Here is a 14,449-nt window from a genome sequence, read left to right on the forward strand (position 1 = left end):
ACAGACAAGTGCTAATGTATCTAGGTAAATGACTCACCTTTTAGGCAAAAAGGCTAAGAAACATGATTATTTTAACAAAAGACTGTCAGCTTGAACATGGGTTTAAAGCCTATTATGTGTATGTACTATAAAGATGTATTTCCAGCCATATCTCCAGCTACAGAAGAGCAACTGCTAATAGCTTTTCTAGGGAATGCCTCATTCTTGAGATCTGCACGATGGATACTGGATGTTCTGTGTTCTTTCCTCAAGCCAAGCATGAAGTAGCCTTAATGCTACTAATTGTAAGAGTACTGCAGCCAGGCTTTAGGGCCAGTAGGTACATTTAATATTTCTAATGTAAAATACAAATATTTTCTAGAATTCAGTAGATAACCCCATGGAAGATAAAGGTTGAATACTGTTTGAAAAATGTGGGTGTTTCATATAACTTACAAAAAGTTGTTCCTCCTTGGCCTGTGTGGAAATTCTGTATTGTTTTAATCTGAAAACTGTTTTGCTTTTTTGTGTTATAATATTTCCACACTTCACGCACATCAACAGTGGTTGCATATCAGAATTTGTTTGAATCAGATGCAGACTGTTGTGTAGTAATCAGTAATCTGAACTACAACAAGATGAAATCTCAACATATCAAAATAATATTTGGTACTTTATTAAGGGTTACAGTATTACAGGGGTGATCTAATATATTAAAAACCCTACTTTCAGTTATATACAGCACATGCTACATCACACACCATACTGTGGTAAAGATGTGATGAGGTAATAAGGGAAAAGTATGCAAACACACACACACAAACACTCAAGTGTCATACAGGCTGACCAAAAAATATGTTGAACTTCTAGAGGTTTTCACTCTGCCTCTTTGATGCATTCTTTAACTTGTATTTTTGTAGTAGTTTGTTTGTAATGGGTGTGTTAACAGTCTGTTATAGAAACCTATCTCAGAAGAGTATTAGAGTTATGCCAGTCTGTATTTCATAAGTGTGACTGACCTCTAAATATAAATGAGTAAATCTGTTTAGTAATTTGACAGTAATAATTGTGAAATATGTTTAAAATAACTTTTTTGCTACTGATAAGTTCTCTATATAATTTTTTTAGCTAAAGGCTATTAAATAGCTTATAAATTGGTATCCATCATTTGCCTGCAAAGTTGGATAGACCCTTTAACTTATATCCAGCCATTTCTGATTATAGAGGCTACACAGCAGGTAATCACTGAAGTCAGGTACAAAATATGGTAACAATTGTGTAGTATAACATGTTGGCTATAGAGCACATAATACCTATTATGAATCTGGATTAATTTCCATATGCAAGTAGCTACTTCATTTTGGTAAAAAATAATTCATGTTTTTAATCTAAAATATTTTAATTAATGGTGAGCATTTATAGGAGCAGATTGTTTAAATGCACTTAGTGAAGGGAAAAGGCCAGATTTACCAGGACAGTAATGGTTTGAGTATCTGCTCCCAAAACAGCATTATATAGTGCTAACTTTATTCATGGTAGTTAACAAAGAGTACATAATCATCACACTAATGTACATATACCAGCTACATATTTCAAAGGATATGATTCCTGTGTCAAATGATTGCTTATAATAACCATAACAATAATAAAACTCTTGCTGTACAGTTTGTAATATTTCCTGTATTTGAGAATATTTATACATAACATACAAAAATACTTAAATGTGGTGGCAATATTTTTTATCATCCAAACTTAATTTACAGGGAATAAAAACCAGGGAGTTTATCTACGGTTTTCATCTAAACTGCAAGTTCTAATAGGACCAAGAGGTGTTCTGAATGTTATTACAGTTCCTTTTCTTCAGCTCTTTTTCCTGGGATGATTCTTGAAAATATAATATACAAGCTCTCATACCTTACCAATAAATGTACAGTATCTTACATTCCTCATTTCTGAAAAGATAATTTCAGGTAATAAAATCATAGCTTTATGTGATTTTTATTTAGAACAACAAAGCAAACCAAGAGAAGAGTTATTTCAATGAAATGTGTTAGGGTTAGGTCTTATCATCATAACAACTTTCTTTAGTGAATACGATCCTCCCCGGAATTCAGCCCAGTAAACACCATCCTGATATCGACTGCGGTAGTGTCCTCCACGATACCAGACTCCATTGAGATTTGAGTGAGCACATGCATTGTACCACCATCCTCCCTTCTGGTAATGAGCACAGTTACCTGCAAAAGAAAGCTCCAGTTCAGGCTGAGAAGTAAATGAAAAATCTTAAAGCGAGCAACCAAAGTACAAAACTTCATTGGTTGGTTGTTCTGGGCTTTTTTTTTTTTGGTAACTGTATGTTTAACATGTAAATATCCTGTGGTACAAAGTGAACTTAGGCTTCTTCAGGAACCAGCTAAGTAGTTAGGTTCTACAGATAGAATCCTTTTTGGTTTTTTTCTTTCTCTTGCCTGAAAATCATTGAGTGTTACTGTCTCAAATAACCCTTCTTAGTATCTTTTACAGACCGTTGTATAGTGTAAAAACTTTTAATTTTGGTGTTAGTATATAAGGGTTGACACATCAGTTTGTATTTCATAAGGTGCTAATTGACAAATCCCTTTGCAAGTAGAATTTTTTTTTTTTAATGTATGACCATAAGTATTTTTCCTTTTTCAAAAGAAAGAGGTAAAAAAGGTGGGGATGGGGATGTAAAGGCAAAAATGGCAAGGCAGCTGAGAGGGACCTACCTGTGTATACGTCGTGGTCCCGGTCTAGCGTGGTGAACTGTTTGCCATTGTGCCACGTGAAAGAATCTCCTGCGTTGCCGTTGTAGCGTCCCAGTCTCAGCTTGTAGTACTCACTCTCTGGCTCCAGTCTGAAGCTGGCATACTCAGCAAATACTTTTCGACCTGACCAGTCTTCCATTGTTATGAGCAGTTTGTAGTTGCCTTGATTTGTTAACCAATAAATGTTTTCTAATCCAAGCCAGTATTCTCCATCTATATTACCAAATCCTTGCTGTAAAGGAAGCAAGAGAAGCATATTAATATCCTGCATCTGTGTTAGTGGTAAATCTGAGTGTATTCTTAAGTAGAAAACCGCAGTAACTTATTTTATAGAGACTTCCTCTTCTGGAAGGGTAAACACGCAAGTTCTTGTTCAAGTAGGCTCTTGGCCAAACTCTAAAAGCACCCTTTAACTTTATCAGTAGGTTCTAGAGGGTGGAAAACATAAATCAGCTCTCTTGTCCTAACCTTGTATGTCTCCCAGTTCCTGAAAAAGTTGACAGAGCCGTCCAGCCGTCTCTGAATGACAGTCCAGCCACCAGGGTCATGCCGTTGGTCACACCAGACCTGCATAAGCTGGTTTGTGTTTTCTGGTTTTACAAGATAGATGGAGCTTGTATCATGGCCGTCTTCTAATGCTTGTAGGCAGTCTCTCCAGGGCCCTGTGCCAAAACAGAAAGGCTCTGCATCAAACTGCTGCTGAGCATTTCTTTAATGCAGGGCAGTATTTGAGTTGGTAGCTTTTTGTACTAGTTTGGTTTCACTGAGTAGCATATTTGTTTTTCCTTTTATTAAAGGATGAGTATCCACCAGGTGTTTTCAAACAGATCTATTTATTGTAACTTTATTTCTGGAACATTTCACAATGAGTTATTGGTAAAGGTAGCTTTTGGAAACAGTTTTTTTTAAGGCAGCTGTACTGGTACTTTTACCAACAATTATGTATTTCAATTGACTCCATAGATAAATAAGAATTTCCTTTAGAAAACAAAACAGTAAGTTTGACCTTGATTCTATCTTTGAGAAATTCAGCTTTTTAGGTCCCCAAACGTGTCATTGGCATGGGCATTAACAGTGGAAGCAACAACATAAATTCCGATTGTAGGTTTTACTGCTGCCACCTTAATAAATTACAACATAACACAGAAATTACGAATTTAACATAAGGTGCTTGTGAGAGAAACTTTACATAAATGAGAGGGCTGTTAATATACTTTGAAATCAAAGAAATTGCAGTTAACACAGTCTTGTTTTCAGAAGGAGAATGCATTTTTTTTCCTTCAGTTCAACAGAGTCCATAAAGAACTTACGCTTTTTGAAGGTATCCTGTATTCCTGTTTTTTCAAGAAATTTTCTCCAGTGGTAAGATAGTTTCATTAAAACAGAATCTGAGCTATTCAGAAATAAATTATTTATAAATTCGGATAGAAATGATTTATAGGCTTTTGTTGATATCTGCAGACATGCTCCCCCAGCTGCTTTGCTTCCGCAGCAGCAGAGTGAAGTCAACAAGAATCCTCAGGATTAGAGATTAGAGCCCCTGGATTGATTTTCCCTCCCCACTGAAGGAGCAAGGCATGTCAGATCTTCTGAGTAGGAGCCTTACTGAAGCATATACTGCTGTCAAAGTAATTTATGTTTTAAATTATTTCCGTCCTATGGTTTGTCATAATTCATTGTCAAACACTACTAAAGGTACTCAGCAAATGCAAATAAATTAGTTTTATAGAAATAATCTCAGTGTTTTGGAGATTAAAACACTGAGGTTTTGGTATTTTTAACTATTTTAATCAGCAAGTCAGTGTACAAAGAGGCAATCCAAGTCTTTGTTCTGTGGATGCTGTGTTCTTGTTGCCTCAGTCACAATCAGAGACTGTACCTGGAGCTGTGCTTATAAGCCTCGTCTCCATTTCTTTTGAGGCTAACTGTTTAGATTTCTGGCAGATAAGATACAGATGCCATGCTCTTGTTACACCATTGCATGGCTCATTGAGAGATGGGAAAAAATGTTAATGAGCACTAATAATTTAAATTGCTCTGGTTTATTTTATCACAATATGTATGTAGTGGCACTTACTAAAAATAAAAAAAGTCATTATTGAAGAAGTTCTAAAACAGTCAAACAGCTTTGAGCTTGTCTTTGTAAAACAATATATAGCAGCATGCAATGTAGTATTTACACTGGTCTAATCTTGCAGTTTCTTTTATGGCACATGGTAGCAGTGCTCTACAACACATGATTCTTTTTTCTGAAAGTGATTTAAGATGAACTATTAGAAGTACATCAAAGTAGAATTTGCTGCTACTTTTTTGTGACAAGTGCTTTTTTGTCAGATAGTAACTTTTGAAAAGTTTAACCAGGATATTTTCTCTTGAAAAAGCGAGAGCACCCTGACTTTTAAGGTAGGTAGTTTTGATAAAACTGTCTCTAGGGAGCTGCAGAATCACAGAAAGACTTGGTTGGAAGGGATCTTAAAGTTTGTTTTAGTCCACCTCCTTTCCACAGGCACAGTGGACATCTTCCACTAGACCAGGTTGCTCCAAGCCCCATCCAGCCTGGTCTTTGACACTTCCAGGAATGGGGCACCTACCAAAAAAACCACAACCAGAAAACAAACAGTGTGGACAAAGTTAATAGTGAAGCTACTGAGACTAGAAAGACTGTAGTAAGTCTGTGATGAAGAGAGAATAGTAGTCTACTACTTTTTGAGAAAGGGAGACTGTCAACAGGTTAATAGAAGACATTTACTATTTTTCTTGTATTTTGCTTCTGTTTTCATTGCACAGGTTGGCTGTGATCACATGGTTAGTTCAGCCAGGAGTTTTGGATAAGAACTCAACATATAGTATGGAAAGGACTGGATAAAGTATGGGTGGATTTTTCCCTCTGGCTGGGCAGTTGTGGTGGTGGGTTTTGTTTGTTTTGTAGGATGTTGTTTATGGGTGTCTTTTTGCAGGCTTTTTCTAGTTCCCTCCAGACATCTGACTAAAGTATCATGTATGGCATTAATTTTAAGGAGGGGTTTTGTTTGAGATGTGGTTCATGAATGGAGAACATTCTGGAGGATGAGGAAAAGGTATGAAATGTTTCTTGACTGAAAAGAAACGTGAGGAGAGGGGAAGGAGGATACCCTGGAAATAAAAGCTTAATTAGTTTAACTTCAGTGGTTGGAAACTCACTTGAACAAATAAAAAGCTGCAAGTGAGAAAATGAGAGACTATTATAATCAATTTGTGCAGAAGAAACATGAAACTTCTTTTTCTGATAAGTGAGGTGATCCAGGGAGAAGAAACAGATGTGAAATCTATCTTAGAATTGTGGACTGCCAAAGGAACCTCTGGAGATCAATGTGAAAAATTGCTGGATAACCAGCATTTCCTCAGGTGAAGATCTGGGAGTTCTACAGGGTTGCAAACTAGTTTGGAATGAGCGTTTTACTTTTCAAAAGCAGGAAAACATATGAGGCTAGATCAGCAAAAGTACTGTGGACTGGAAGTAACTTTTCTGTTCTGCTGTTTGATAGTGAATCCTCGGCTCCAGTTTAAGGACTAGAAAGCACAAGGAGAATGTGGACTAATTAACACATTTTTAAAGAGTGTAAGGGAATGAAGGGGAAAGGTATTTCACTTCCCGAAAGATGGGGGAATACTGTTCCAAGCTTGAACCTACTTTGAGATTGCAGTAAAAATGTAATTATTAGAGAGGCCATGGTTTATTGCTCCAAAAGAGTTGTAGTAGACATGATTTTCTTCTGAGAATTTTTCCTTACATAGTACATCAGCATCATGATATTTCTGGCAGAGGTTTTGCATGCCACAAAGCAGGCTTTGGTGCACTATCTTTGGCAATTCTGTGAAAATACTGCTTTGTAGCAAAATGTTTTAGAGACTTATAGACTTAAGAGACTCAGTGTGTACTTGCTCAAGTTTCTTTCATTGTGAGTATTTCCATGGAGAAATAATACAGGGGTTGTTGAGTTTTTAACATGTGGCAGTTACATTATTGGATAATCCTAAAAAGTTTGTTGATGTCCTTTGGAATATTTTGCAAATAGCCATGAAATATATTGAGTGCAGTTTCCCTGCACTGTATTTCAGTTAGTTCTGAGTTCAGAGATCTGTGACTCTCTATATTTTTTCTGAAGAAAGTATGTGTTGTCCACACAGTGAAGAGTAGTATGGAACACATACCTGAACTGCTTTGGTGGTGGTTTTTTTTGTTTTGGTTTTTTTTTGGTTTTTTTTCCCAAATGTGGGACCATAGGTGAAACTGAGTTCTTCACCTGTTATTTTTGTTATCACGTAGATCAGTTGATTTCTAATGTGATTTCACACCATCAAATCATGCTTGTGGCAGAACTTCTAAGACTCTTAATAAGGCTGTATAATATCCTGTTACTATTCCTCCACTTGCTTCCTTTTGCTCCTGTCTACAGCACAGGTGCCCCATGTAAGGTACAGAGCAGATACTCCTTTTTTAATCACACAAGCACATTAACAGATGCTAGATCAAAAAAACGTGTAATAATTTCATGTTTGCACAGTGTCAAACTCCTTCAGATGACATGAATTGGAGCAGTTCAGTCTTGATCAAAGGTAAATAAAATTTAAATGACTTGAATTGTAAGATTCTTCTGAAAGTCCTGTATCTCATACATGTAATATAAATTATGGGTTTGTCTTAGCAAAGTAACTGGAGAAAAATATGTGGGGCTAGTGTGTCTGTCTTAGACAGTCACAGTTGTTTTGTTTTTTTCTTTGTGTTTCTGTTATGGCATGTATGTAAAATTCACTAGCTAAATAAATTCTGACTGCATTTTTGATATTACAATCAAAATGTTGCCCTCTGCATATGAGCATAAACTAATGTAAATGTATCAATAATATTACTTACCAGATGGTTTATCAGTTGAAGTTGGAATACTAGTAACTGCAGGCATGGTTGGTAAGGTAGGTGGCAGAACCTTTAAGTTCTGATCACTTTGAATCTCATTAGTAGATATCTGGTTATTAATGCGATTGTAAGTAGGAGGCTGGTACACTTTAATTGGTGGTTGTGGAGTTTGTGGCAGTGGCTTTATGGATGGCATTCTTTGACAATGTTCTTCCAGCTGGGCAATTATTATTGTCTGATTATTAGCAATTGACATCAAATGTTGATACTTGTGCTCTAAGTCTTTGTATTTGTTTGCAAGCTGCAACATGTCTGCAGTTTGGTTCAAAATCTTATTTTCAAGTTGAGAAAGTTCTAAGGCGTTATCGCGTTTTCGGATAATTTCATGTAATAGCTGCATGTAGAGTTGTGTGACACGAGAATTCATATTTCTGCTCTCTTTTCTTAAGAGTTTAACTTCATTAACAATTCCACCATCCACCTCTACCAGTTGCTGGAGAGTTTCTATTTGTCTCTTTTGTTTAAGAAGTTCATTGTTAAGTAACTGTAATTCTTGTTTATTTACCCTGTTTTCAAGCAGAACTTCAGGCTCCTTAGAATTAACACAAATGGCACCTGTCACTCTCTGCTGAGGTACAATAAAGGTGTAAGTGCATTTGTCCTGTGTGTCACTGGAACGCTTATATCTATTCATATAAATGAATTCTTGAGCTTTTTCCTTGTCATTGCCTTCCAATTCCTGTGTTTCACTTGCAGTAACTCCCACAACAGTCAGTAGTATTAAACAGATGAATCTTGTTGTCATCATGATCCTCTAGTTCCCGTCAAATAGTCTTCTGCAAAGAACTTCGTAAAATCTGTTTTAAAATAAATTTAACAGTAATGAGTAGGAAATCAGTGTGGATTTACAAATTGTCAACTCTTCTAAAACTTATAAAACAGTACATAGTAAGTACATGTACAAATGAGGCCCAGCATCAACTTTTGTTGATTAAAGGGGACATAATGGGGAATAGTTGTATCTTTCTATGGTCAGAACTGTAGTTACTAGTTGCTAGTTCATCTAAAGCCTGCCAAGAACCATAAGAACCTCCATTGCTTAAAAAAGAAAAAACTTATTTTACATTGGTCCTTAATAACTAAGTTAAAAACTCTACTACTCAGACATTATAGGCAGTAAAATCTACTTTTCTAGACTTGTAGAACTTATAACTGAAACATTTACTGTGACTCTCACTGGAGACACTGTCTCTACACTCAGCCTAGTCATCTCACTTCAGAGTCCGTTCTTGAAAGGGGAAAAATAGCTGCATATGTGCATGGTGGACAGTGATAATGCCTGGTGATTTAAATCAGCTGCTACTGTCTACTGACATACTGCAACAGTTGCCCTTTGGTGAAATTGTCCTAACTTAGTTCTCCATGCAGATTCATATTCAAGGTGGACAGCTGAAGCCTTCACAATCTCTCAAAAAACAATGGGCCAGAGTTCGTCAGCCTCATTATAATGTATCATCTTAACAATTATCTAGTCCCACTGCCTGAGCATATGAGTGACCCCTCTCTAGAAAGCCTGTTCTTGGGTTTGACCAATGGCTGCATATGGCAGGCTGTCAGTGCATTTTCGGGGGACTTGAGGAGCTATTTGGATTGCAGTATAATTGAGTTTACTGCAAAGATAATAACAAACATTACCTGTTTGGTTTGTGGAACTGATAGTGAGAACCTGCTTCATATGAAGCAGACAGCAGCAAACTTGAACAACTTAGAAAATATTTTTAGTGGCTTGAATGCTGCAGCTGAGGAACTAAGGAGGCATTAAATTTCCTGGGCTATGATGCGGTAGGTTTCCTATGTGACTTACTCAAGCAGAATGATCAGAAGCTGTTAAACTAAAACAGGATTCTCCATTTAAGTCGTGCATCTTTGGGATAACAACTGTTGTTTTTACAATAATCATTGTCACTCAGCCTCCCTAAAAAGGCTCCCAGAGTATATCTCAGAAGTTAATTTCAGGATTGTGGGGGTTAATTTCTTTTACTATTTCACTCCATTTTCTGTGCAGGGTTTTATTTCTGTGGTGTGGGTTGGGTTTTTTTTGTAATAGGTGACTGCCACTTAATTAAAGAGTGGATAGGCAAGATCCAACACTCAGCATTTATTTCTATCTCTACAAATTGTTCTGATTGAGGAAGGGCTTACAGTCTAGAGGCTGGATTGTTAGGAGTTCATGTAGGTCCAATGTGCCAGAACTGAATGCACTGTAATTACTCTCACACATCAAAGCCTTTTATAATGCCCAGATAGGTGAAAACACATATATAAAAAGGACAACACACGCACCCTTTTGCATAACACTCATATTTTCTGAAATGGTTGCTTTGACTATGAATAAAAAATGATACTGTAGATACAAATGAGCTCATTCAGCTATGCTAAACCACTGTTAATCACTGTTTTTTGTGCTGGTCATATTTAATAAAATGAGGCCAGGAGTCCTTATGATGGGCTGTCTTTTCCTCTGTACCTCTGATATGCCATCTCCTGTGCAGAGTCCTCAGGCACTGAGGCATATAAAGGAAAGCATGTTCACAAAAGGCATAGTGTTAGCTAAGACAGCATTTATTCTCTAGAAGATAAACTGCTGTATTTTATTGTGAATTCATACTTAATTTGATAGCTTTGCATTTTAAAGAAGAAACAGGAACAGCTAGCAACACATCTTCACTGTTTAACACTTTTGTCTTTGATAATGAAAGTTATTTTTATGTTAGTGCACTTTTACATTTTTATTGCATTATAAAAACAAATGAAGCAAGGGTGTTGAAAATGTAAAATCCTGCTATGAAAATATCAGAAGGCTTGGTTTTGCATTTTTTAAAAAAAATTTGGGTTTTTGCTTCTACAGAACCCTTTGATAGCCCGTGTTTGTGGACTTACAGTTAGCTGGCATGTTCCAGGCACCAAGCCAGTAATATGATCTGGATTTCACAACACCATTGTGATAAGACAGACAAGCATGAATTTTTTGAATGTGCTTGAATTTGCTTTCCTACTCCCTGTCCCTCGTCTTAGAGCTCATGCTCTGTTTTTTACTCCTTCACATATTTTCTTCCATGGAATTATGTTAAATTAGCCTGTCAATTTTTACCTCTCAAAAGTAATCTTCAAACTTCATGTGAAGTTTGCTCTTTTCTAAGAGAAGGGACTTCCACTGCTGCAGGATTTCTTTTAGAATGAACTCACGTCTTAACTTTTAGATGAAAAGCATTGCTGTGAAAAATCTATATAGTGATGTTTTTTGGTTTTGTTTTGTAAAAGGAAACAGCAGTTCACAGTGATAATACAGCACAGTAATATGTAGACCACATGCATTAAAAAAAACTTTAAAGTTGGGCTATAAGTTTTAAAGTAAATACATAGGAAAGGGCTGACACATAGTAGCATGCAGTGCTAGTTATGAAAACATGATACTAAACTGAATTGAAAAATTTAACTCCAAACTTACGAAGGGAATCACTTTTGCAGTTTTGCCACTAGTTACTTACTTCCATTGTAAAAAGTGCCACACTGGCATTAACCAATTAATTCCTTTAAGATACTTGTGTTAGAATACATTCTCTTGTCAGATTTTCTGCCCACTTTAAAGTGAAATTTTAGTTCAAGCACAAGTTCAGTTTTCTTGAAAGGTAATGCTTTTTCTAATGACGGAAATGGATGATTAAGCAACACATCAGAACGAGAGTGTCTTCATGAGGTCTTGGAGAACTTTTGTTTTGAAATACTGTCAGTTGCTGCAAGAAACTGCAGAAGTTTATGTATCTTTTGTTGCCATGTAGCTTTCTTAAAAGTTTTGGCAAAAACTTTAGTTACCAGAAATACAAATTTTCTTCTTGATTACCAAGAATTTTAGTTGTTTGTGGATTGTTCTTTGTGCTTTACTAAAGTTCTGTCATACATGTGGAATGTAATTACTGAAAGAAAGCACTGCTTTTGTTGTTGCTTCCCTTAACAGCGGCCTCACCTTATTTTCACTTAATCCAATCACTACCAGAAAGCGCTCATACTGTGTGTGCTCATAATGTGCATGCACATTGTCCATAACAGCCTTTAAAGAGTCGTATTTTAATAAATGTGACTCATTTTACCCATGAAAAATAGCAGTTAGACCATGTAATACTTTGATGCCTACATGAATGTACTCATAATGCTAGTTTCTTTTTAAAATTAAGTTTTTTAAAAATACTTTAAAAATTTATGTTATAGACTGTTAAAGTATCAGAAAGTTTTCTATCTCCCTAATCAGACATGAGTGTAAAAAAGACTGAATGGAGGTTTCATAAAATTAAGACATAAAATTAAGACAGATCGTCCCTTAGAAAATAGTATGTCCTAGAAAAATTCTTGGATGGCAAGTTTAAGGAAGTGTGAATATTAAAGTTGCGTGCAAAAATAAGTAAGATTTTTTAAAAAAATAAAATCGTATTCTTGAAAATAATACCAAGGCTTTTGCTGCCTGGCACGTAATGTCTCAGCTATCTTTACAACTTTTATTTTAATATGTGGCGGATTTTTGTTTGGGGTCGGGGATATTTTTTGTTCTTTTGAAGTCAGAAAGCAGGCTTGCTGCTCTGTCCTAGGGAGCAGCCCTACTCGGCTAAGCTCGCCTTGGCTGGGTAGCTCCGTGCAGCGGGAGCTCGGAGCCGCGCGTGCGGAACCCGCCGCGCCCGTCCGGCAGTGCCCGTGCTTACCGCGGCTGCTCGGCTCCTCCGCTGCGCTCCCCGGCAGTGCCCGTGCTTACGCGGCTGCTCGGCTCCCCGGCCGCTCCCTCAGCAGCTGCCGCCGCGGCCCGACCGCGGTGACATCGCCTCGGCGACCCGGGGTCCGCGTGTGTCGTGCTGGGACCAGACGGGACGTGCTGGGGCGAGAGGCACAATTCTTTTCCTCTCCTGCGTTTTTCTTGCTCAAGAGCGTTCTGGGCTGCGTCCCACGTCCGAAGAGGCACGTTCCGCGGGGCGCGCGGCGCTCCCGGCCGTCCCTTCAGGCGGCCCGGAGCTGCCTCATTTGAACCCCTGCTCTTTGTGGCAGGCTTGTCCTGGCTGGGAAGGGGGAGAGAAGGCAAAGCAGCGGCGAGCTGCCGGGCGCTGGTTGGACGGGCGAGCTGCCTCCGCCCCCGGGCCGCGGCAGCGGCGCTGCCGGGAGGAGCTTCGTGCCTCGGCCAGCCCGGCGGGGGCTGCGGGACCCGGCCTCGGGGGAAGCCGAGTTCCAGTCGCCAAACAACGCTAATGCCGGGGTTGAGGGGCAGCTGGGGGGGCCGCGAGGAACGCTCTGTTGGCTCTAGCGGCGGTGAGGGTGGCTGACTGCATGGGACTCGGCCCCAAAATGTCGGGGGCCGGGGGACACTTCCTGCCCTCGGCGCTCGGCACGGCGTGCTCGGGGATGCAGGGTTGGATGCTCATCCCAGGCGCTCGGGCGGGCGCCAGCGGAGCCAGCAGACACGCTCAGCGTAGCGCTGAGGGGCTCCTTTCTTAGTACTTCCTAGGTCGTCTTTGTCAGGCAACAGCTCGAAAACAGAAATAATGGACAAGAAAATTGTCCAAGCAAGCTCTTAAAGCATTCTAATGCAGATTGAGAATTCATTGTTTGGCTGAACCTCCGTGCATTTTGAATGATTCTTCATACTTGTCCTGGTAATCTAAAGCTTGTTTCTCATTTGAATGATGGGAATTCCTGCAACTTTCCTAGAACCTCTGAAAATTTGCTATTATGGAACTCTGTGTGTGTAGAATGTTTTTGGTTATTAGCTGTTATCTCTGGGTTTAAAAAAGATTTGTCAAATGAATGAATGAATTTAAAATCTGCCTTGATAACTTGCTGGGGATCCTGCAAAGAAATGAGCAAAATTAAAAGTGAAACTTTGCAACATAATTTTTTTTTTTTATTGCAGTTTAGGAAACCAAATGGTTGTTTCAGTTGCTGTATATCATTGACATCATAGGAAAGCTGTATAGTATTGTAATAATGGGCTTGTTTGCAATTTGTCAGTTTTGAAGAGATTTGGGTTTTGTAGAATTGGACAAAACCAATATGAGGGCATTGAGTTAACCAGAGGACAAATAAAGAGATTTAAAGATACTGTATTAAAACTAGTTCTGTTGAAGTTAAAACATGAACAAGTAGTTGTTATTATAATGATAAATTATTTCCATTGTAAAAGTGAATGTCAGAAAAAACCCCATGTCTAACTATATTACACTATCAATATGCTATCAATACACTAACAATACACTATTCAATATGCTTTAGGCTTTTAAAGTTTTTCCTTATTTCCTTTCCTATATGGCCTGTGATTACTTTAACTTACTATTGTTAATTATTTTCTGTTTTAACTCAGAAGGTTATTTCTATTCTAAAGAGAGAGCACCACTGACTGGAGTGGCCCTTTCAGTGCTAGTTAGGAGCATAGTCTGGATGCTTGGGATTAAAGCAGCCCAAAGTTTTTCCAGTGTACCAGTTTTATACTGAAAAAGCTGGAACAAGAAAGTGATAATTCTGTTAATTTTTGACCAATTTAGCAATATTCCCATTAAACTTTCTTTCAACATGTGTATGATTCACACTCCTTCCTTCCCAAGGTGCTTTTTCAGCCCAGGATAGACAGAGCTGCTCAAGGGAGGGAAGTGGGAGCAGGAAGGGCGAAGGGAGTGGGTTGTCATGAGTGTTTGTCAGGATATTAGAGTGATTGTTTCCTGTCGTCGTTTCCTGATCAGTTTCTACAGTTCCTAATTAC

The 14,449-nt window shown here is 38.2% G+C and overlaps 2 protein-coding genes across 7 annotated transcripts in view; one reads left to right on the forward strand and one right to left on the reverse strand.

Moving 5' to 3' along the window:
* RALGPS1 (Ral GEF with PH domain and SH3 binding motif 1) overlaps positions 1 to 14,449 on the forward strand; it is a 64,196-nt gene that overhangs the window by 14,557 nt on the left and 35,190 nt on the right. The window lies entirely within an intron of this gene.
* On the reverse strand, positions 626 to 12,767 carry ANGPTL2 (angiopoietin like 2). The gene is made up of 5 exons (XM_039730695.1): positions 12,411 to 12,767; positions 7,660 to 8,516; positions 3,234 to 3,427; positions 2,727 to 2,997; positions 626 to 2,216 (listed from the first exon to the last, which is right to left on the reverse strand). The coding sequence occupies exons 2-5, from the start codon at positions 8,465 to 8,467 to the stop codon at positions 2,017 to 2,019; spliced, it is 1,473 nt and encodes a 490-aa protein (XP_039586629.1). The 5' UTR covers positions 8,468 to 8,516; positions 12,411 to 12,767; the 3' UTR covers positions 626 to 2,016.

This window comes from Passer montanus, unplaced genomic scaffold (assembly GCF_014805655.1).
Source record: "Passer montanus isolate IOZ18808 unplaced genomic scaffold, ASM1480565v1 scaffold73, whole genome shotgun sequence".
Classification (NCBI taxonomy): Eukaryota; Metazoa; Chordata; class Aves; order Passeriformes; family Passeridae; genus Passer; species Passer montanus.

Coding starts and splice junctions, on each gene's coding strand:
- ANGPTL2 (XM_039730695.1), bottom strand. CDS start 8,467: ATGATGACAACAAGATTCATCTGTTTAATACTACTGACTGTTGTGGGA. Junction 3,428..7,659: donor TTCAACTGATAAACCATCTG/GTAAGTAATATT, acceptor GTTTTGGCACAG/GGCCCTGGAGAGACTGCCTA. Junction 2,217..2,726: donor GGACCACGACGTATACACAG/GTAGGTCCCTCT, acceptor TTTCTTTTGCAG/GTAACTGTGCTCATTACCAG.